The 16,362-nt window shown below is 40.6% G+C and overlaps 1 protein-coding gene across 5 annotated transcripts in view; it reads left to right on the top strand.

Moving 5' to 3' along the window:
• Window positions 1-16,362, top strand: part of pgap1 (post-GPI attachment to proteins inositol deacylase 1) — a 189,151-nt gene that overhangs the window by 25,932 nt on the left and 146,857 nt on the right. For all 5 annotated transcript variants that reach the window (XR_005944544.1, XM_041200460.1, XM_041200459.1 and 2 more), the window contains exons 4-5: window positions 10,226-10,397; window positions 13,765-13,925. Coding sequence is in view for 4 of the 5 variants with exons in the window: in XM_041200460.1 (XP_041056394.1) it covers window positions 10,226-10,397; window positions 13,765-13,925 (333 nt within the window). In the remaining variant the exon portion in view is untranslated. The remainder of the gene's footprint in view (window positions 1-10,225; window positions 10,398-13,764; window positions 13,926-16,362) is intronic.

Below are 16,362 nucleotides of genomic sequence, written 5' to 3'. Positions count from 1 at the left end.
TTTGGTGAGACCACACCTGAAGTACTGTATGTAGTTTGTAGTTTTGGTCTCCATATTAAAGGAAGGAGGTACTTGCATTGGAGATAGTGAACCTTTGCTGCACTATAATAGCCCCTGCATTGAGAGAGTTGTCCCATGATGAGAGACTGAGTAAATTGGACCTAGACTGCCTGGGGCTTAGAAGAATGAGAGGTGATCTCATTGAAAGATGCAAGATTCAGGGTAGACACAGAGATTGTTTCAGCTGGCTGACGGATCTAGAACATGGGGGAACAGACTGAGGATGAAGGGTTGATCGTTTATGACTGGAATGAGGAGAAATTTCTTCACTGCAAGGATTGTGAATCTTTGGAATTCTCTACCCGAGAGGCTTGTGAATGTTCCATCTTTGACTATATTTCAGGCAGGGATAGACAGATTTTTGGTCTCAGCGAATCAAGGGATATGGGAAGTGGGCAGGAAAGTGGAGTTGAAGCCCAAGGTCAACCATGATCATGTTGAATAGCAGAGCATGCTCAAGGGGCCATATAATCTACTCCTATATAAAGTGTTCTTGTGGTCTTAATGTAATAAAACTCCCAAGGCACTTCTCAAAAACATTATAAAACAAAATGTGACACCAAGCCACCTAAAAGGATATAAGGTCAAATGACCAAATGCTTGATCAAAGAGAGAGGTTTTTAGGTCTTAAAGGAGGAAAACAAGATAAATAAGTGGGGAGCTGTAGCAAGGGAATTCCAGAGCTTGGGGCCTTGGCAATTGAAGGCATAACACTATGGTGGAGCAGTTAAAATTGGAGATACTTAAGAGGTTAGAATTAGCTGAGCACAGCGACCTTAGAGGTGTGTGGTGCTGGAGTTTACAGAGGTAGGGAGGGACGAGGCCATGGAGGAATCAGAAGACAAGAATGAGTATTTTAAAATCAAGATTTTGCTTGACCGGAATCCAATGTAGATCAGCAAGTACATGGGTGATAGGTGAACAAGACTCAATGTGTTAATACAAAATTCTTCTAATTTGACATTAATCAGCATTCATACCTTAGAATATTCAGAATATAAATTAATGTCACATTGGTATTGTAAGTGGTATTTTTTGAGGTTTGGGCTGAGGCATAGATTCGACTTTGCTCTTGTCTCATAATTTTGTTCAACAACCTCCTTCGATCTATTTACTTGTCCTCTCAAATCTTTATATTTAGCCCTTTTAAAGTTTCATACCTGACTGTTGGCCTTTGGTGTTTCTAGCTCCTAAAATATTCTGTGAACATTGTCCTCCCAGAGTTCCAATTCCTGTATATTGTTTGGGTCATTAACAAATACCAGGTCAAGATGAGCACTGACTCACAGGACTCAATTTTCCTAGACCCTTGGAGGTGGGTTAGGAGACATGAGTGAGAGCAAAGTTGGAAAACACCATGTCAGCTTGGCTTATTGACGTATTCCTGCTCCTGAGCAATCTTGCCAGAGGCAGGGTTAATGCAGCAGTGGCTATCTGCCCGCAGCAGCTGTTGGAGCCCAGCAGGTAACTGGAGGAGTCCTCCTGTTGGCAGGGCGGTGGTGAGAGGGGCCATTGATGCCTCCTCTTCACCACCCTAGCATGAACTTGCTGGGATGCGACAGCCATAGCTGCAAATTCAACTCATCTTGTAGGGGGATCCCCCTCCGCAATGATGGCCTGACAGCTGTGGCCAGCGTGATTTTAAATTTTTCACAATGCTGCAGAGTGCATCCTTTTTGAGGGATTCTTGTAGTCACTTGCCTGTCTCTGCAGCACCCATGTCTGCTGTTGGGATTGCTGGCTGTAGGTCATTATGGCCCCCTTTCTGGACCTCCCACTCCCCTGGTCTGCCTGCTATCCATATTTGGATAGGGCTTCTGGAGGCAGCCTTGTTATTGGCTGCTTTTGGGAAGATTGTGATCGGCATCCCTCCACTTCCATTTCTTGGTTCTGGATCTGGAATTGAGGCAGACATCGGGATTGTGACCCACCTAGAAAATTCTGCCCTGATTCCCTTGACACAGTGGATTGTGAAGCAGCCATGTATTATATTGCTAACTCTGACTCAACTCTTTGAAGTAGCGTTATCACTAAGATTCCAGCGCAATCTTGCCAAACCAGTGCAAAAAAAAGGTGGGTAAGTTTAAATGTAGGTGAGATGCACCTGAATTGTGCTTATTTTCTTAGATGCATAGGTACCTGTTGATATGTTTTAAAAGTTTTTTCATATCAAATAATATTTAAATGCCATGTACATCAATGAAACTAATAAATGGTTCAGAATGGTTTTTGTAACGTAATTTTCACTGAACTGAATTCAAGTTACTCACGGGTGGGGGACTCTGCACCTTTATTAAAAATGCTTATTTTTTGAGATAAATCCATTTTTGTGTCTATTAGAAACAATGCAGCAAGTTGTCACTCATTCATCAGGGAACACTTTTTAATGGCACGAAAAAACAACTATGTTTTATTACACTGTCTGATTTTATGTTGGTGATTATGCAAATTAATTTTTGCAGAAACTTGAAACCGAACAGAACCATCACAATTTCAGGCACATTTTGCCCACAATTTCCAAAGCAGAAGCTCTGCCGTTTGGATTTTCCCAATTTGTATTAGGCTGATTGTAATGTCTCATTAAAATAATTTTCCAGTTCTTATATGTACTTCCTATTTCTTCACAGAACAAACTTAATTGTGCTGACCTAGTGTAGCGTACTGCTAGTTTTAGCTCAGATTTTTTTGTATTAAAGGCTTTTGACCAAAATGGTTAATTTTGTAGCTTTTCAAACTGCACAAGATCAACTTTACTCGCCTTCTTAATCACACATTTACCAAACCAAAAAAAAGGACATTGCTATCCTTGTGACATCTTCTCTGTTTGTTGTGGGGAATTGACTTTAAATTCCTGTTTATTTATTGCATAATAAAATGGTTTAGCCTGGACCTCAGTTGTCGTTAACTAGCTTGACAAAAGTTGATGTCTTCAACCTGTTTTACCCTATCTATATGGCATTGAAAGTACTCTGTGTACCACATATCCGGGCTTCTGAAGTAATAATATTTCTGGGTCTGGGAAATTCCACTTACTAGCCAGTCCAAAAAATATTGCTATTTAATTTGATAATTTGGCCAAGCAAATTAACATTTTAACTTGCAATGCCAGTGAATTATTATATTTTCCCAGTGTTTTGTTATAAAGCTCTTTGTTGCCTAATTTAGTTCATGATAATTGATTCCCTGTGCTATAAATAATTCCTCCTGTAAGACTTTTATGGTTGACGTTCAAATTATGGTTATGCTGAATTTGTCTCTCTATTTTTACTCACGTATTTTCCCAGTTTCTTGTTATAAAACTCTCTGTCGCTTAATTTAGTTAATGATAATTGATTCCCTGCACCATTTATAATTCCTCCTGTAAGACTTTTATGGTTAACGTTCAAATTATAGTTATGGCTGAATTTTAAAACAGTGAAGTTTCAAACCAAGTTGCAAAGAACTTTCTAACATTTCTCAATTATTGACAGGATGAAATAAAATGCCTGTTTGTTCTCAGAATGTCTACCACATTCCACGCAAACAGCAACAATTTGCTACTGAAAAATTTTAGAAAAATTATTCACAAATAGAAAGAAAGCAGTTATTTCCTGGCACTTTCCTTCTCTTCAGATAATCTGAAAAGGTTGCTGAGGTAACATGGAAAGGAATGATGTAGATCCAATCCAGGAAAACTTCCACAGTAATAATTAGCCTGAAATTCTCAGAGGACCCATTCAGATAATTTCCCAACCGGGGATACCCAAGCAGTGCCCTGAATGTGACAGGTTAATTTTGTAGCCACATATTATAGCAGTGCTCCCCAGGAGCAATAGATGAACCAGTCTGTTTACTAAAAGCATGGGTTAGCGTATAAAGGTATCCCACTTTGTTATTCCTGCAAAGCAATCTTAAAGTGGCGCACCTAAGCGGCAATCTGAAACTGCACATCCCAATCGGCAAGGTTTCCTAATTTAAGGGAATATCTGGCTAAGGTTAATTGGGTAAATAGACTTAAAGGTATGGAAGTAAATGAACACTGGGAAATATTTAAAGAAACAATTCAAAATGTTGGACGAAAATACATTCCATTGAAAACAAAAGCTCAGCAAGAAAGACCCATCCGTGGTTCACTCAGGAATTTAAGGATCACATTAGATTAAAAGAAGAGGCTTATGATATTTCAGAGAACAACAGTAAGTCTGAGGATTGGGAGTGTTCTCAAAATCAGCAAAGGGCCACCCAAAAGTTGATAAGAGAAAAAATTGAATATGAAAGTAAACTAGCCAGAAATATAATAACAAATTGTATGAGTATTTATATGTATATAAAAAGGAAGAGAGTAGCTAAAGTTAAGGTTGGTCCATTAGAAGCAAGGCAGGAGAAATTGTCATGGGGAATGAGGAAATGCCAGAGGCATTGAACAAACGTGTGGGTCTTCACAGTAGAAGATATAAGTTTCATTCTAGAAATAGACAGTATCTAGGGGTTAAAAAGGTGGAGAAATTAAGGAACTTAATATCAGCAGAGAAAAAGTATTAGAGAAACTTGAGCAACTAAGATCCGGCAAATCTCCAGGACTTGATGACCTTTACCCTAGAGTTCTAAAAGAGATGGCTGCAGAGATGGTGGATGTAGTATCTATGATTTTCCAAAATTCTGTAGATTTGGGAACAGCCCCATCAGATTGGAATTTGGCAAATGTTACATCACTTTTCAAGAAAGGAGAAAGAGAGAAAACAATGAACCACAGGCCAGTTAGCCTAATATCAGTTGCTGGAGAAAATGCTGGAATCTATTATCAAGGAAATCTTAACAATGCACTTAGAGAAGCATAGTATGATTACAATAAGTCAACATAGTTTTAGTAAGGGAAGATCCTGTTTGACAAATTTATTCGAGTTTTTTGAGTATCTAACTGGTAGGGTAAATAAAGGGGAACTGGTAGACGTAGTATACCTGGATTTCCAAAAGGCTTTCGATAAGATGCCTCACAAAAGATTAATAGGCAAGGTAAAGGTTCTTGGAGTTGAGGGTAATATATTAGTATGGTTAGAGGATTGGTTAACAGCAGAGAGTGGGCATAAACAGAGCTTTTTAAAGTTGGTAGGCAGTGAAAAGTGGAGTGCTGCAAGGATCAGTGCTGGGACCTGAGCTTTTTTTTATTCATTCAAGGGATGTGGGCATTGCTGCCCACCCCTAGTTGCCTAAAGAAAGTAGTGGTGAGCTGCCTTCTTGAACAGTTGCAGCCCATGGGTGTGGAAGAGAGTTCCAGGATTTTGACCCAGCAACAGCGAAGGAATACCAATATAGTTCCAAGTTAGGATGGTGAGTGGCTTATAGGGGAACTTCCAGGTGGTGGTGTTCTGATGAGCTTGCTGCTCTTGCCCTTCTAGATTGTGGTGGTCGTGGGTTTGGAATGTGTTGTCAGATGGAAGCTTGTAGTGCATCTTGTAGGTGGTAGACACTGCTGCTTCGTGCATCAGTGGAGGCAGTGAATATTTGTGGATCAGGTGCCAATCAAGCAACCTGCTTTGTCCTGGATGGTGTCTAGTTTCTTGAGTGTTGTTGGAGCTGCACTCATCCAGGCAAGTGGAGAGTATTCCATCACACTCCTGACTTATGTCTTGTAGATGGTGGACAGGCTTTGAGGAGTCGGGAGGTGAGTCGCATGCTGCAGGATTCCTAGACTCTGACTTGCTCTTGTAGCCACAGTATTTATGTGGCTAGTCCAGTTCAGTTTCTGGTGAATGGTAACCCTTAGGAAGTTGATAGTGGGGGATTCAGCAATGGTAATGCCATTGAATGTCACGGAGCGATGGTTAGATTCTCTCTTGTTGCCTGGCACGTGTGGCACAAATGTTACTTGCCACTTGTCAGCCCAAGCCTGGGTATTGCTGTGTTTGGACATGGACTGCTCCAGTATTTGAGGAGTCGCGAATGGTGCTGAACATTGTGCAATCACCAGCAAGCATCCCCACTTCTGACCTTAGGTTGGGAGGAAGGTCATTGATGAAGCAGCTGAAGATGGTTGGGCCTAGGACACTACCCTGAGGAACTTCTGCGGTGATGTCCTGAAGCTGAGATGGCTGACCTCCAACAACCACAACCATCTTTCTTTGTGCTAGGTATGACTCTAGCCAGTGGAGAGTTTTCTCCCTGATTTGCATTGACTCCAATTTTGCTAGGGCTCCTTGATGCCACACTCGGTCAAATACTGCCTTGATGTCAAGGGCAGTCACTCTTAACGCACCTCTGGAGTTCTGCTCTTTTGTTATGTTTGAACCAAGGCTGTAATGAGGTCAGGAGCTGAGTGGCCCTGGCGGGACCCAAACTGAGCATCAATGAGAAGGTTATTGCTAAGCAAATACTGCTTGATAGCACTCTTGATGATCCCTTTCATTACTTTATTGATGATTGAGAGTAGACTGATAGGGTGGTAATTGGTCAGGTTGGATTTGTCCAGCTTTTTGTGTACAGGACATACCTGGGCAATTTTACACATTGCCAAGCAGATGCCAGTGTTGTAGCCGTACTGGAACAGCTTGGCTAGGTGCACGGCAAGTTCTAGAGCACAAGTCTTCAGTACTATTGCCGGAATATTGTCAGGGCCTATAACCTTTGCAGTATCCAGTGCCTTCAACTATTCTGATATCACGTGGAGTGAATCAAATTGGCTGAAGACTGGCATATGTGATCTGGAGGAAGCTGGGATGGATCATCCACTCAACACTTCTGGCTGAAGATTGTTGCAAATGCTTCAGCCTTATGTTTTGTGCTGATCTGCTGGGCCTGCCCTATCATTGAGGATGGGGATATTTGTGGAGGCTCCTCCTCCAGTGAGTAGTTTAATTGTCCACCACCATTCATGACAGGATTTTGCAGAACTGCAGAGCTTAGATCTGATCCATTGATTGTGGAATCGCTTGGCTTTGTCTCTCGTTTGCTGCTTATGCTCTTTGGCACACAAGTACCCCTGTGTTGTAGCTTCACCATGTTGACACCTCTTTTATTGGTATGCCTGATGCTGTTCCTAGCATGCCCTCCTGCACTCTTCATTGAACTAGGGTTGACCCCTTGGCTTGGTGGTAATGGTAGAGTGGGGGATATGCTAGGCCATGAGGTTACAGATTGTGGTTGAGTACAATTCTGCTGCTGCTGATGGCCCACGGAACCTCAAGGTTGCTCAGTCTTGAGTTGCTAGATCTGTTTGAAATCTATCCCAATTGGCATGGTTGTAGTGCCACACAACATGATGGAGAGTATCCTCAATGTGAAGATGGGACCTTGTCTCCACAAGGACTGTGCGCTGGTCAATCCCACCAATACCGCCTTGGACATATGCATCTGCGGCAGGCAGATTGGTGAGGATGAGGTCAAGTATGTTTTTCCCTCTTGTTGGTTCCCTCACCACCTATCGCAGACCCAGTCTAGCAGCTGTGTCCTTTAGGACTCAGCCAGTTCGGTCAGTAGTGGTGCTACTGAGCCACTCTTGGTGATGGACATTTAAGTCCCCCACCAGAGTACATTCTGCCCTTGCCACCCTCAGTGCTTCCTCCAAGTGGTGTTCAACATGGAGGAGTACTAATTGATCAACTGAAGAGAGGGGGGGGGGGGGGGGGGGGGGGGGGGCAGCGGTACGTGGTAATCATCTGGTTTCCTCACCCATGTTTGACCTGATGCCATGAGACTTTTTGTGGTCCACAGTTGTTGTTGAGGATTCCCACTGTGCTGCCACCTCTGCTGGGACTGTCATGCTGATGAGGCAGGACATACCCAGCGATGGTGATGGTGGCGTCTGGGACATTATCTGTAAGGTATGATTCCGTGTGTATGACTATGTCGGACTGTTGCTTGACTAGTCTGTGAGACAGCTCTCCCAATTTTGGCACAAGTCCCCAGATGTTAGTAAGGAGGACTTTGCATAGTTGGCAGGACTGAGTTTGCCATTGTTGTTTCCGGTGCCCAGGTTGATGCCGGTTTGTCCAGTTTCATTCCTTTTAGACTTTTTGGGGTTTGATACAACTGTGTGGCTTGCTAGACCGTTTCAGGGGGTGTTTAAGAGTCAACCACATTACTGTGGGTCTGGAGTCACTTGTAGGTCAGACGAGGCAAGGATGGCAGATTTCCCTCCCTAAAGGGCATTAGAGAACAGAGACACAGACGCTGCCAATAGATATGGGCAGCAAGGTAGCAGATGTAGTATAATGTAGAGAAGTGTGAAGTTATTCACTTTGGTCATAAGATCAGAAAAGCAGAATATTTTTTAGAAGGTGTGAAACTTGTAAGTGTTGATGTTCAGAGAGACTTGGGTGTGCTTGTACAAAGAATGCAGAAAATTAACATGCAGGTGTAGCAAGCAATTAGAAAGGCAAATGTCATGTTGGCCTTTATTGCACGGGGATTGGAGTACAAGAATAAAAAAGTCTTGTTACAAATGAGCTTTGGTGAGACCCCCATCTGGAATATTGAGTGCAGTTTTGGTCTTCACATTTGAAAAAGGATATACTTGCATCAGAGGCAGTACAGCAAAGGTTCACTAGATTGGTCCCTGGTATGAGGGGGTTGCCCTAAGATCAGAGACTAAGTAAATTGGGCTTATATTCTCTGGAGGTTAGAAGAATGAGAGGCGATCTCATTGAAATCTACAAAATTCTGAAGGTGTTTGATAGGGTAGATGCTGAGAGATTGTTTCTGCTGGTTGGGGAATCTAAACCATGGGGACACAGTCTCAGGATAAGAGGCCAATCATTTAGGACTGAGTTGAGGAGAAATTACTTCATCCAAACGGTTGTGAATCTTTGGGTCTGTTTTTAACTGGTAAGCAAACTTTTTGTCTTTAAAATAGAGAAGCCAGGTTAAAGCAAGATGGACCGTAGCAGCAAAATAATAAATTGCACTTTATGTTGTGTTAACACATTACCAAAGAGCATGTCATCTGATTTACAATGAGCAGTGCCACAGAAGGCTGCTGTTATATAGAAAACAATCTTGCAAATTGTAAGTCACATTTTAAATGTGTCTCATGCAGATAATACTTAGCTTATTGGCCCAAATTTTCCATTTACCTATCAAGAAGCACTTTACCTACATTTACTTACTTTATGATTTTTCACTTACTCCATTCCCTTTCACTGCATCGCTCACAAACTTCTGTCAATATTCTCTGCTTCATTATGAGCTAGCCGTAGGAAATCCACTTGTATCTATACAAATGTCTGCCCAGAACATTTAATGGAAAGAATGTGAGTAATCTGGCCTGTGCATGTAAACAGCAATCTTCAGAGACTGAAATGTGTGCTTCTGTTTACTTATCATCCTGACAGGGAAGGAATTTAATGTAAAGTAAGTTAACGGTAAAGTAAAAAAAAGTAAAATGATCATTTTAAAGTTTAGTCTTGCTACACTATTGCAGAACTCAGTAAATCACTTGTCAATAGCTCAAGCTTGAACTTGCTGTTTAATTGAGGGTCATAATGCTTCTCTATAAAGTAATACATTTCCCCAAGACTATTGGCAGGAGGGGAAATTTTAATCATGGTCACAGTGAAATCAGAACTTGATCCTTTAATGTTGCAGCTTCTTCATTCATCACCATCAGAAAACCAAACTGGTTGAGTTGAGTTCATGTAATAGAAATATGTACCAAATTTGTGGAATGAGTGATATAAATATAATATAAATATATTATAGTATGATATTAATATAAACTTTTTATATTAAGTAAATCTTTCCATTTTGCATTTCTCCAGTTTCAGCCTTGTTTAAAATTTTCAAGGATCAATAGGCCCCTAACAAAAAATGGTTATGATTAGCAATTTCATGTAATTTCTGAGCAATTCTGCTCCAGCAGCACCCCCCCCGGACTTTGAATGATCAGTGACCAACTCAATTGGTGCTGCTGTTCAATCAAACTTATATATTGTGTGTATGGGATGCAGGTGTCGGCTCCTTTTATGGCTGCATTTGCTACTTGCAACTGACAGCTTTCTAGAAAGTTGGGTTACAAAGGGTAAGTCTCACATATTAACTTGTGTCTCAACAGTAATAGAGAAACTAAAAATTCCTCCCTCCCATCGCGCTAAAATGTGCATAACCAATTTACTGTCATCTCTTCTAGTTTTCCCAAAATCATTTACCCACAATGTTTACTAGGAAGTTAACTTTGATCTGTTTGTGTCCATAGGATCAAAAAGCTGCACCCTGCAGTGTTGCTATTGTGGGCCATTCAATGGGTGGCATCATTGCGAGAGCATTATTCACTTTACCCAACTTCAAACCTACACTGATAAGTCTTATTATAACACAAGCTACGCCTCATATTGCGCCAGTCCTACTATTGGACAGCTACCTCATAGGTAAGTCTGACGTGATCTCATTGCTGGTCCAAATTCAGTTCATTTGTACAGGTGTTTCCCTCAACAAATTTGAACATGGGAAGGGTTTATTGAAATCAGTTTTCCTTTAGTTGTTTTAATTTTTTTGGTTGCAACATGATGTACATGACATTCATGGTGTAGAAGCAATAGTGAATTTTAGTGAGTTATGCTAAGTGATTGAGGTTGTGCAAGACACCATACTACTGTTCTCATTCACTGTATTAGTGCTTGACAGGTTTTAATGCGATCACCATGAATTTGACAGTAACCTAGTTTAGGTGGATTTGAGCAGAAAGCTTACAAATGCTTGGCATGCAACGAATGTGGAATCTGCTTTGGATGGCTCATCTAACAGCTGGTAGTCAGCCAAGAGCAGATTTTGAGGAATATTTCCTGTATTAACCTGAGACGGCAAATTAATTCCTTTGGCTGGACTATCCTCCCTACTACTTCAGTTCAGACTGCATGAGGGGGTTGTCCTGCTACCACTTTTGTGTGATTTATCAATAAGCTGCAGTCAGGGGAAAGGAAATAAGTGAAGAGAGCAAATGCAAAGTGAGATTGAAATGGGAGATTTAATAAATGTTATGATCCTGAATTGTTAGTCTGTATGCAAATAAATAGGAACTTGGAAAGGTGTGTAAAAAAGGTTCCATTGTTTTCAACCATTTTGTAACTGGGGAAGCAAATGGCAAATATAGAAGAGAAATATTATAATAGAACATGAGCTCCTGCTCTTTATAGTAATATTAGAGTACAGTCATTTACACATTTGCATAGTTAATAGTAGTTTTGATGTTTTAGTCATGCTTGAACCCCCATTTATATGTGATGATATATATAGTCAAATATGTCTCCAAAGTGTTTGCAAACTCAATTGTATATTTTCTGTGGCCCTGATCCTGTAAAACAATATGTTGTATTTATGTTTATCAATAAATTTAGTGTGGCTGTTGTTTAAAATGGCAGTGCTACATAGCTAGCTGTAGGATGAACAGAGAAAGCACATTGTAATGTTGGGTAGTGAGTAAGAGAGAAAATGAAGAATTGCAGATTTTGACGTGGTCAAGAATAAATGAGGTATAGCATAGAGTAGTGAAAGAATATTGAGTAGAGCAAGGAATAAGAAAAAGAGAACCTTTCATGCCTGCAGGATGATCCATATTGTTTCACAGCCAATGAATTACCTTCAAAGTGTTGCTCAGTGGTGGCACTCTTGCCTCTGAGACCAAGGGTTGTAATTTCAAGCCCCATTCCTGAAAATTGAGCACTTAATGTCGGCTGACACTTCGGTGCAGTACCATGGGAGTTCTCTCCTGTCAGAGGTACAGTCTTTTGAATGAGATATTAAACCAAGAACCAGCCTGCCCTTCTCCAGTAAAAGATTGCAGGGCGCTATTTGAGAAAGAGCAATGGCATTCTCCTGGTCTGGAGGCCAATATTTATGCCTCCATCAACACCTAAAACTGATGACCTGGTCATTGTCTCCTGGCTTTTGTGGGAGCTTGTGTGCACATATTGGCTGCTGCGATTCCTACAATACAACTTTCACTACATTTCAAAATTACTTCATTGGCTGTAAAGCATTTTCATAGAATCATAGAATGGCTACAGCACCAGAGGTTACAGCCACACATTCAGTCCATAGTGTTTGACTTGGCCATCTGAAGGAGCAATTCGCCTAGCACCATTCCCCTGCCTTTCACCCTGTATCCCTGCAAATTTTTCCTCTTCAGATAATGATCCAATTCCCTTTTAAAAGCTTGTTTGATCCTCCCTGCACCACACCCTAAGGTAATGCATTCCAGATTCTAACCACTCACTGCATGAAAAAGCTTTTCCTCATGTCGCCCTGATTTCTTTTGCTAGTTACCTTAAATCTGTGCCCTCTGGTTCTTGATCCTTTCACCAGTGGGAATGGTTTCTCCCTATCTATTCTGCCCAGACCCCTTATAAATTTGAATACCTCTATCAAATCCCCTGTCAATCTTCTCTTGTCCAAGGAGAACAGTTCCAATTTCTCCAATCTTTCTATGTAAGTGGTTCCAAGGATTAGGAATTTCATTCTCATGAATCTTTTCTGCACCCTTTCGAACACCTTCACGCACTGTAGCATCCAGAACTGGACTCAGTACTCCAGTTGAGGCCAAACCAGTGTTTTATAGAGGTTTGGCATAACTTCCTTGCTTTTGTACTCTTTTGATAAAGCCCAAGATGCTGTGTGCTTCACTAACCGTGCTCTCGACCTATTCTGTCTCCGTCAATGATTTATGCACATATAAAGCCAGGTCACTCTGCTCCTGCACCCCCTTTAGAATTGTCTCCTTCATGTTGTATTGTATTTCTGCGCTCTTCCTACCAAAATGAATCACTTCACACTTCTCTACGTTAAATTTCATTTGCCACTTGTCTTCCCATTCCACCAATCTACCTATGTCCTTTTGAAGTTCTTCACTATCTTCCTCATAGTTCACAATACTTCCAAGTCTAGTATCATCTGCAGATTTTGAAATTGTGTCTTCTACACCAAGGTCTAGGCCATTAATATATGTCAGGAAGATCAGAGGCCCTAACACAAATCCCTGGGGAGCTCCACGATAAACCTTCCTTCAGTCCGAAAAACAATCATCCACCAGTACTCTTTGTTTCCTATCACTCAGCCAATTACGTATCCATGTTATTACCGTCTCTTTTATCCATGAGCTCAAACTTTGCTCTCGAGTCTGTTGTGTGGCACTTTATCAACTATCTTTTGGAAGTCCATGTACACAACATAACAACAGTACTGCCATCAGCCTTCTGTTACCTCTTCAAAAAACCCAAAAAAGTACATGATTTGCCCTTAACAAATCCATGCTGGCTTTCCTTAATTAAGCAACATTTGTCCAAGTGACTACTAATTTTGTCCCAAATGACCTCAAAGCTTGCTCGCCACCAAAGTTAAACTGACTGGCCTGTGTTGCTGGGTGGATGAAATTTTTTTTTTGTAGTAATGTAGTAAAACACTGCAGCTGATTTGTAGAATTTGCTAATTTTGTGTTTCAAATATTGTTTTAATTTTCATTTTATTTTTAATTTATTATGTATTAAATGTAGGACCAAATGTAGGATGTTTGATAGAGTTACATTTGTGTTTCTTGCATTTGCTGAGATCCAGTCAGAGAAATGTTAATTAATGGAGCCATGGATGTCACATATCGCTAATTATAACTTGTTGCTTTTTTCGAAGGTTATACTATTCCTTTTGAAACTTAAAATACAGTATCATGTAACCTGATTGAGGAAAAATGCAGTATGAAATGTGTGAAATGGACTATTAATTAACTAAAAACATTCATTCTTATAGACTTTTACACCACTGTGAACAATTACTGGATTCTCAAGGAAAAAGATTTAAGAAATATCACCATTCTTTCGATGGGAGGTGGTTTCCGTGATTACCAAGTCCGGTCTGGTCTAACCATTGTGCCAAGCCTAAGCCTTTACAACAATACTCTAAATGTTGTGGTAATATAAAGTTTTTTTTAAAAGATTCTATATTGTTTGCTGTTGCTAACAGTGATGTGCTCATATTGATGCTATGTGCTCATATTGATGATATTTGCATCTTTGTTGCATTGGCAATGCTACATTAGCTTATAGGGAAGATTCACATCTTCAGGAGTTCATTGTTCTTGCTCTTATTTTATATTGCTGTACATTGCAGTTCTTCAATTATTTGAGGGTGCTTTAGCTCCAATGTTAGTGATGGTTGATGCTATCTTGCTAAGAATCTGCTTATATTTGTGTCTGATTTTTCACACAACAACTTATTGTATAAAAGTTAAATTAATCTAACATTACAACAGTAAAGTTGAATTTGTACTACTTTAGGCTTTTCTGACCATGTTTTTCTAATAGTAGTGGGCAACAACAATCCTTGCCAGGAAAATAACACGAGATTCAAACCTGCATAAAATATTTGAATACAGTTAGGTAGTAGTACTTTGGAGGTTACTGAAGAAAATTAGGAGTGAGTTAATGCTGCGTTTTGTTTCCTAACACTGCCATGTTCAAAGGATATTGCTTGGTTGAAAAATAGTATGCTGTGAAATTCATTAATATGTCTGGTCAGGGATTGTCTTGAAAGAAATGACAATTTGAGAAAAAACATTTCAACCTACAGTGCACTGAAAAGTTATTGGCAAATTCAGCATGTTTCTGCTACTGTATTCTTTGTTTGACTAAAATAGTTTTTATAAACTTCCCAGGTTAGCAGGTTTTCTCATGATGTTTTTTAATTCTATACTGTGTTACTTCGGCACTGTTACAAACTGGATTCTGTTAGTTTAGTGCAGCCTGTTCAGTTGGACGAGATTTTTCTTACTTATTTTTATTATGCAAACCCAGTACATTTATCCAACTTTGTTTATATTGGTCTAATAGTTTTTCAGTATATGACCATGGTTAACCTTTTGTTGCACCTTCTGGAAGTTCTGATGTAACTTTGAGGCCTGCATATCCCATGTCCAAATGCAGAAACTTCCTCTTAATAATAAGGAGGCTGGAAATTTTTAGGTAAATGAAATACAGTACAAGAATACCTTTTGCACTTTTACCCACCCTGAGGTTAGTTCTCTTCAGACTCTGTGGTAGCTAGCTCATGTTTTTTAAAAATTCTTTCACAGGATGTGGGTGTCGCTGGCTAGATCAACATTTGTTGCACATCCCTAATTGCCCTTGAGAAGGTGGTGGTGAACCGCCTGCTGTCTTGAACCACCACAGTCTATGTGATGTAGGTACACCCACAGAGCTGTTAGGGATGGAGGTCCAGGATTTTGACCCAGCGACAATAAACGAATGACAATATCTTTCCAAGTCAGGATAGTGTGTAACTTGGAGAGGAACTTGCAGGTAGTGGTGTTGCCTTGCACCTACTGTCCTTGTCCTTCTAGGTGATAGATGTTGCGGGTTTGGAAGGTGCTGTCAAAGGAGCCTTGGTGAGTTGCTGCAGTGCATGTTGTAGATGGTATATACAGCTGCCACTGTGTGTTGGTGGTAGAGGGGGCGAATATTTAAGGTGTTGGAGGGGTGCCAATCAAGCGGGCTGCTTTGTCCTGGATGCTGTCGAGCTTCTTGAGTGTTGTTGGAACTGTGCTCGGCCAGGCAAGTGGTGAGTATTCCATCAAACTCCTGACTTGTGCCTCATAGATGTTGAAAGGCTTTGGGGAGTCAGGAGATGAGTTACTTGCCTCAGTGTTCCCAGCCTCTGACCTCTCTTGTAGCCACCGTATTTATACTGCAGATCCAGTTCAGTTTCTGGACAATAGTAACCTTCAGGATGTTGATAGTAGAGGATTCAGCAATAGTAATGCCATTGAATGTTGAGGGAAGATAGTTAGATTTGCTCTTGTTGGATATGGTCATTGCCTGGCACTTGTGTGACATGAATGTTACTTGCCACTAATCAGCCCAAGCCTGTCTGTTGTCCAGATCTTGCTGCATATGGTCACAGACTGTTTCAGTATCTGAGGAGTCAAAAGTGGTACTAAAAGTTAAGCAATCATCAATAAACATCCCCATTTCTGACTTTATGATGGAGAGTTGTTCATTGGTGAAGCAGCTAAAGATGATTGAACCTAGGACATGACCCTGAAGAACTCGTGTAGCGATGTCCTGGGACTGAGGTAATTGACCTCCAACAACCACAACCATTTTCCTTTGTGCTAGGTATGACTCCAACCAGTGGAGAGTTTTCCCCTGATTCCCATTGTGGTTAGCACAGTTGTGGGACTTCAGTTAAGTTGATTGACAGGAGAAATTTTCCTTTGCGCAGAGAAAAATATAAGGGGAGATTTACTAAAAGTGTAACCAAAGGGGACAGATTTAAGATAATTGACAAAACAAAGTAAGGTGATAGATGAGTAGGCATTTTTAATAAAGTGAGTTGTTGTAACTCCCTGTT

Source organism: Carcharodon carcharias, chromosome 12 (assembly GCF_017639515.1).
Source record: "Carcharodon carcharias isolate sCarCar2 chromosome 12, sCarCar2.pri, whole genome shotgun sequence".
NCBI classification, from domain to species: Eukaryota; Metazoa; Chordata; class Chondrichthyes; order Lamniformes; family Lamnidae; genus Carcharodon; species Carcharodon carcharias.
Note: the sequence above shows the minus strand (reverse complement) of the source record. Positions and strands in the feature narration are given on the sequence as shown.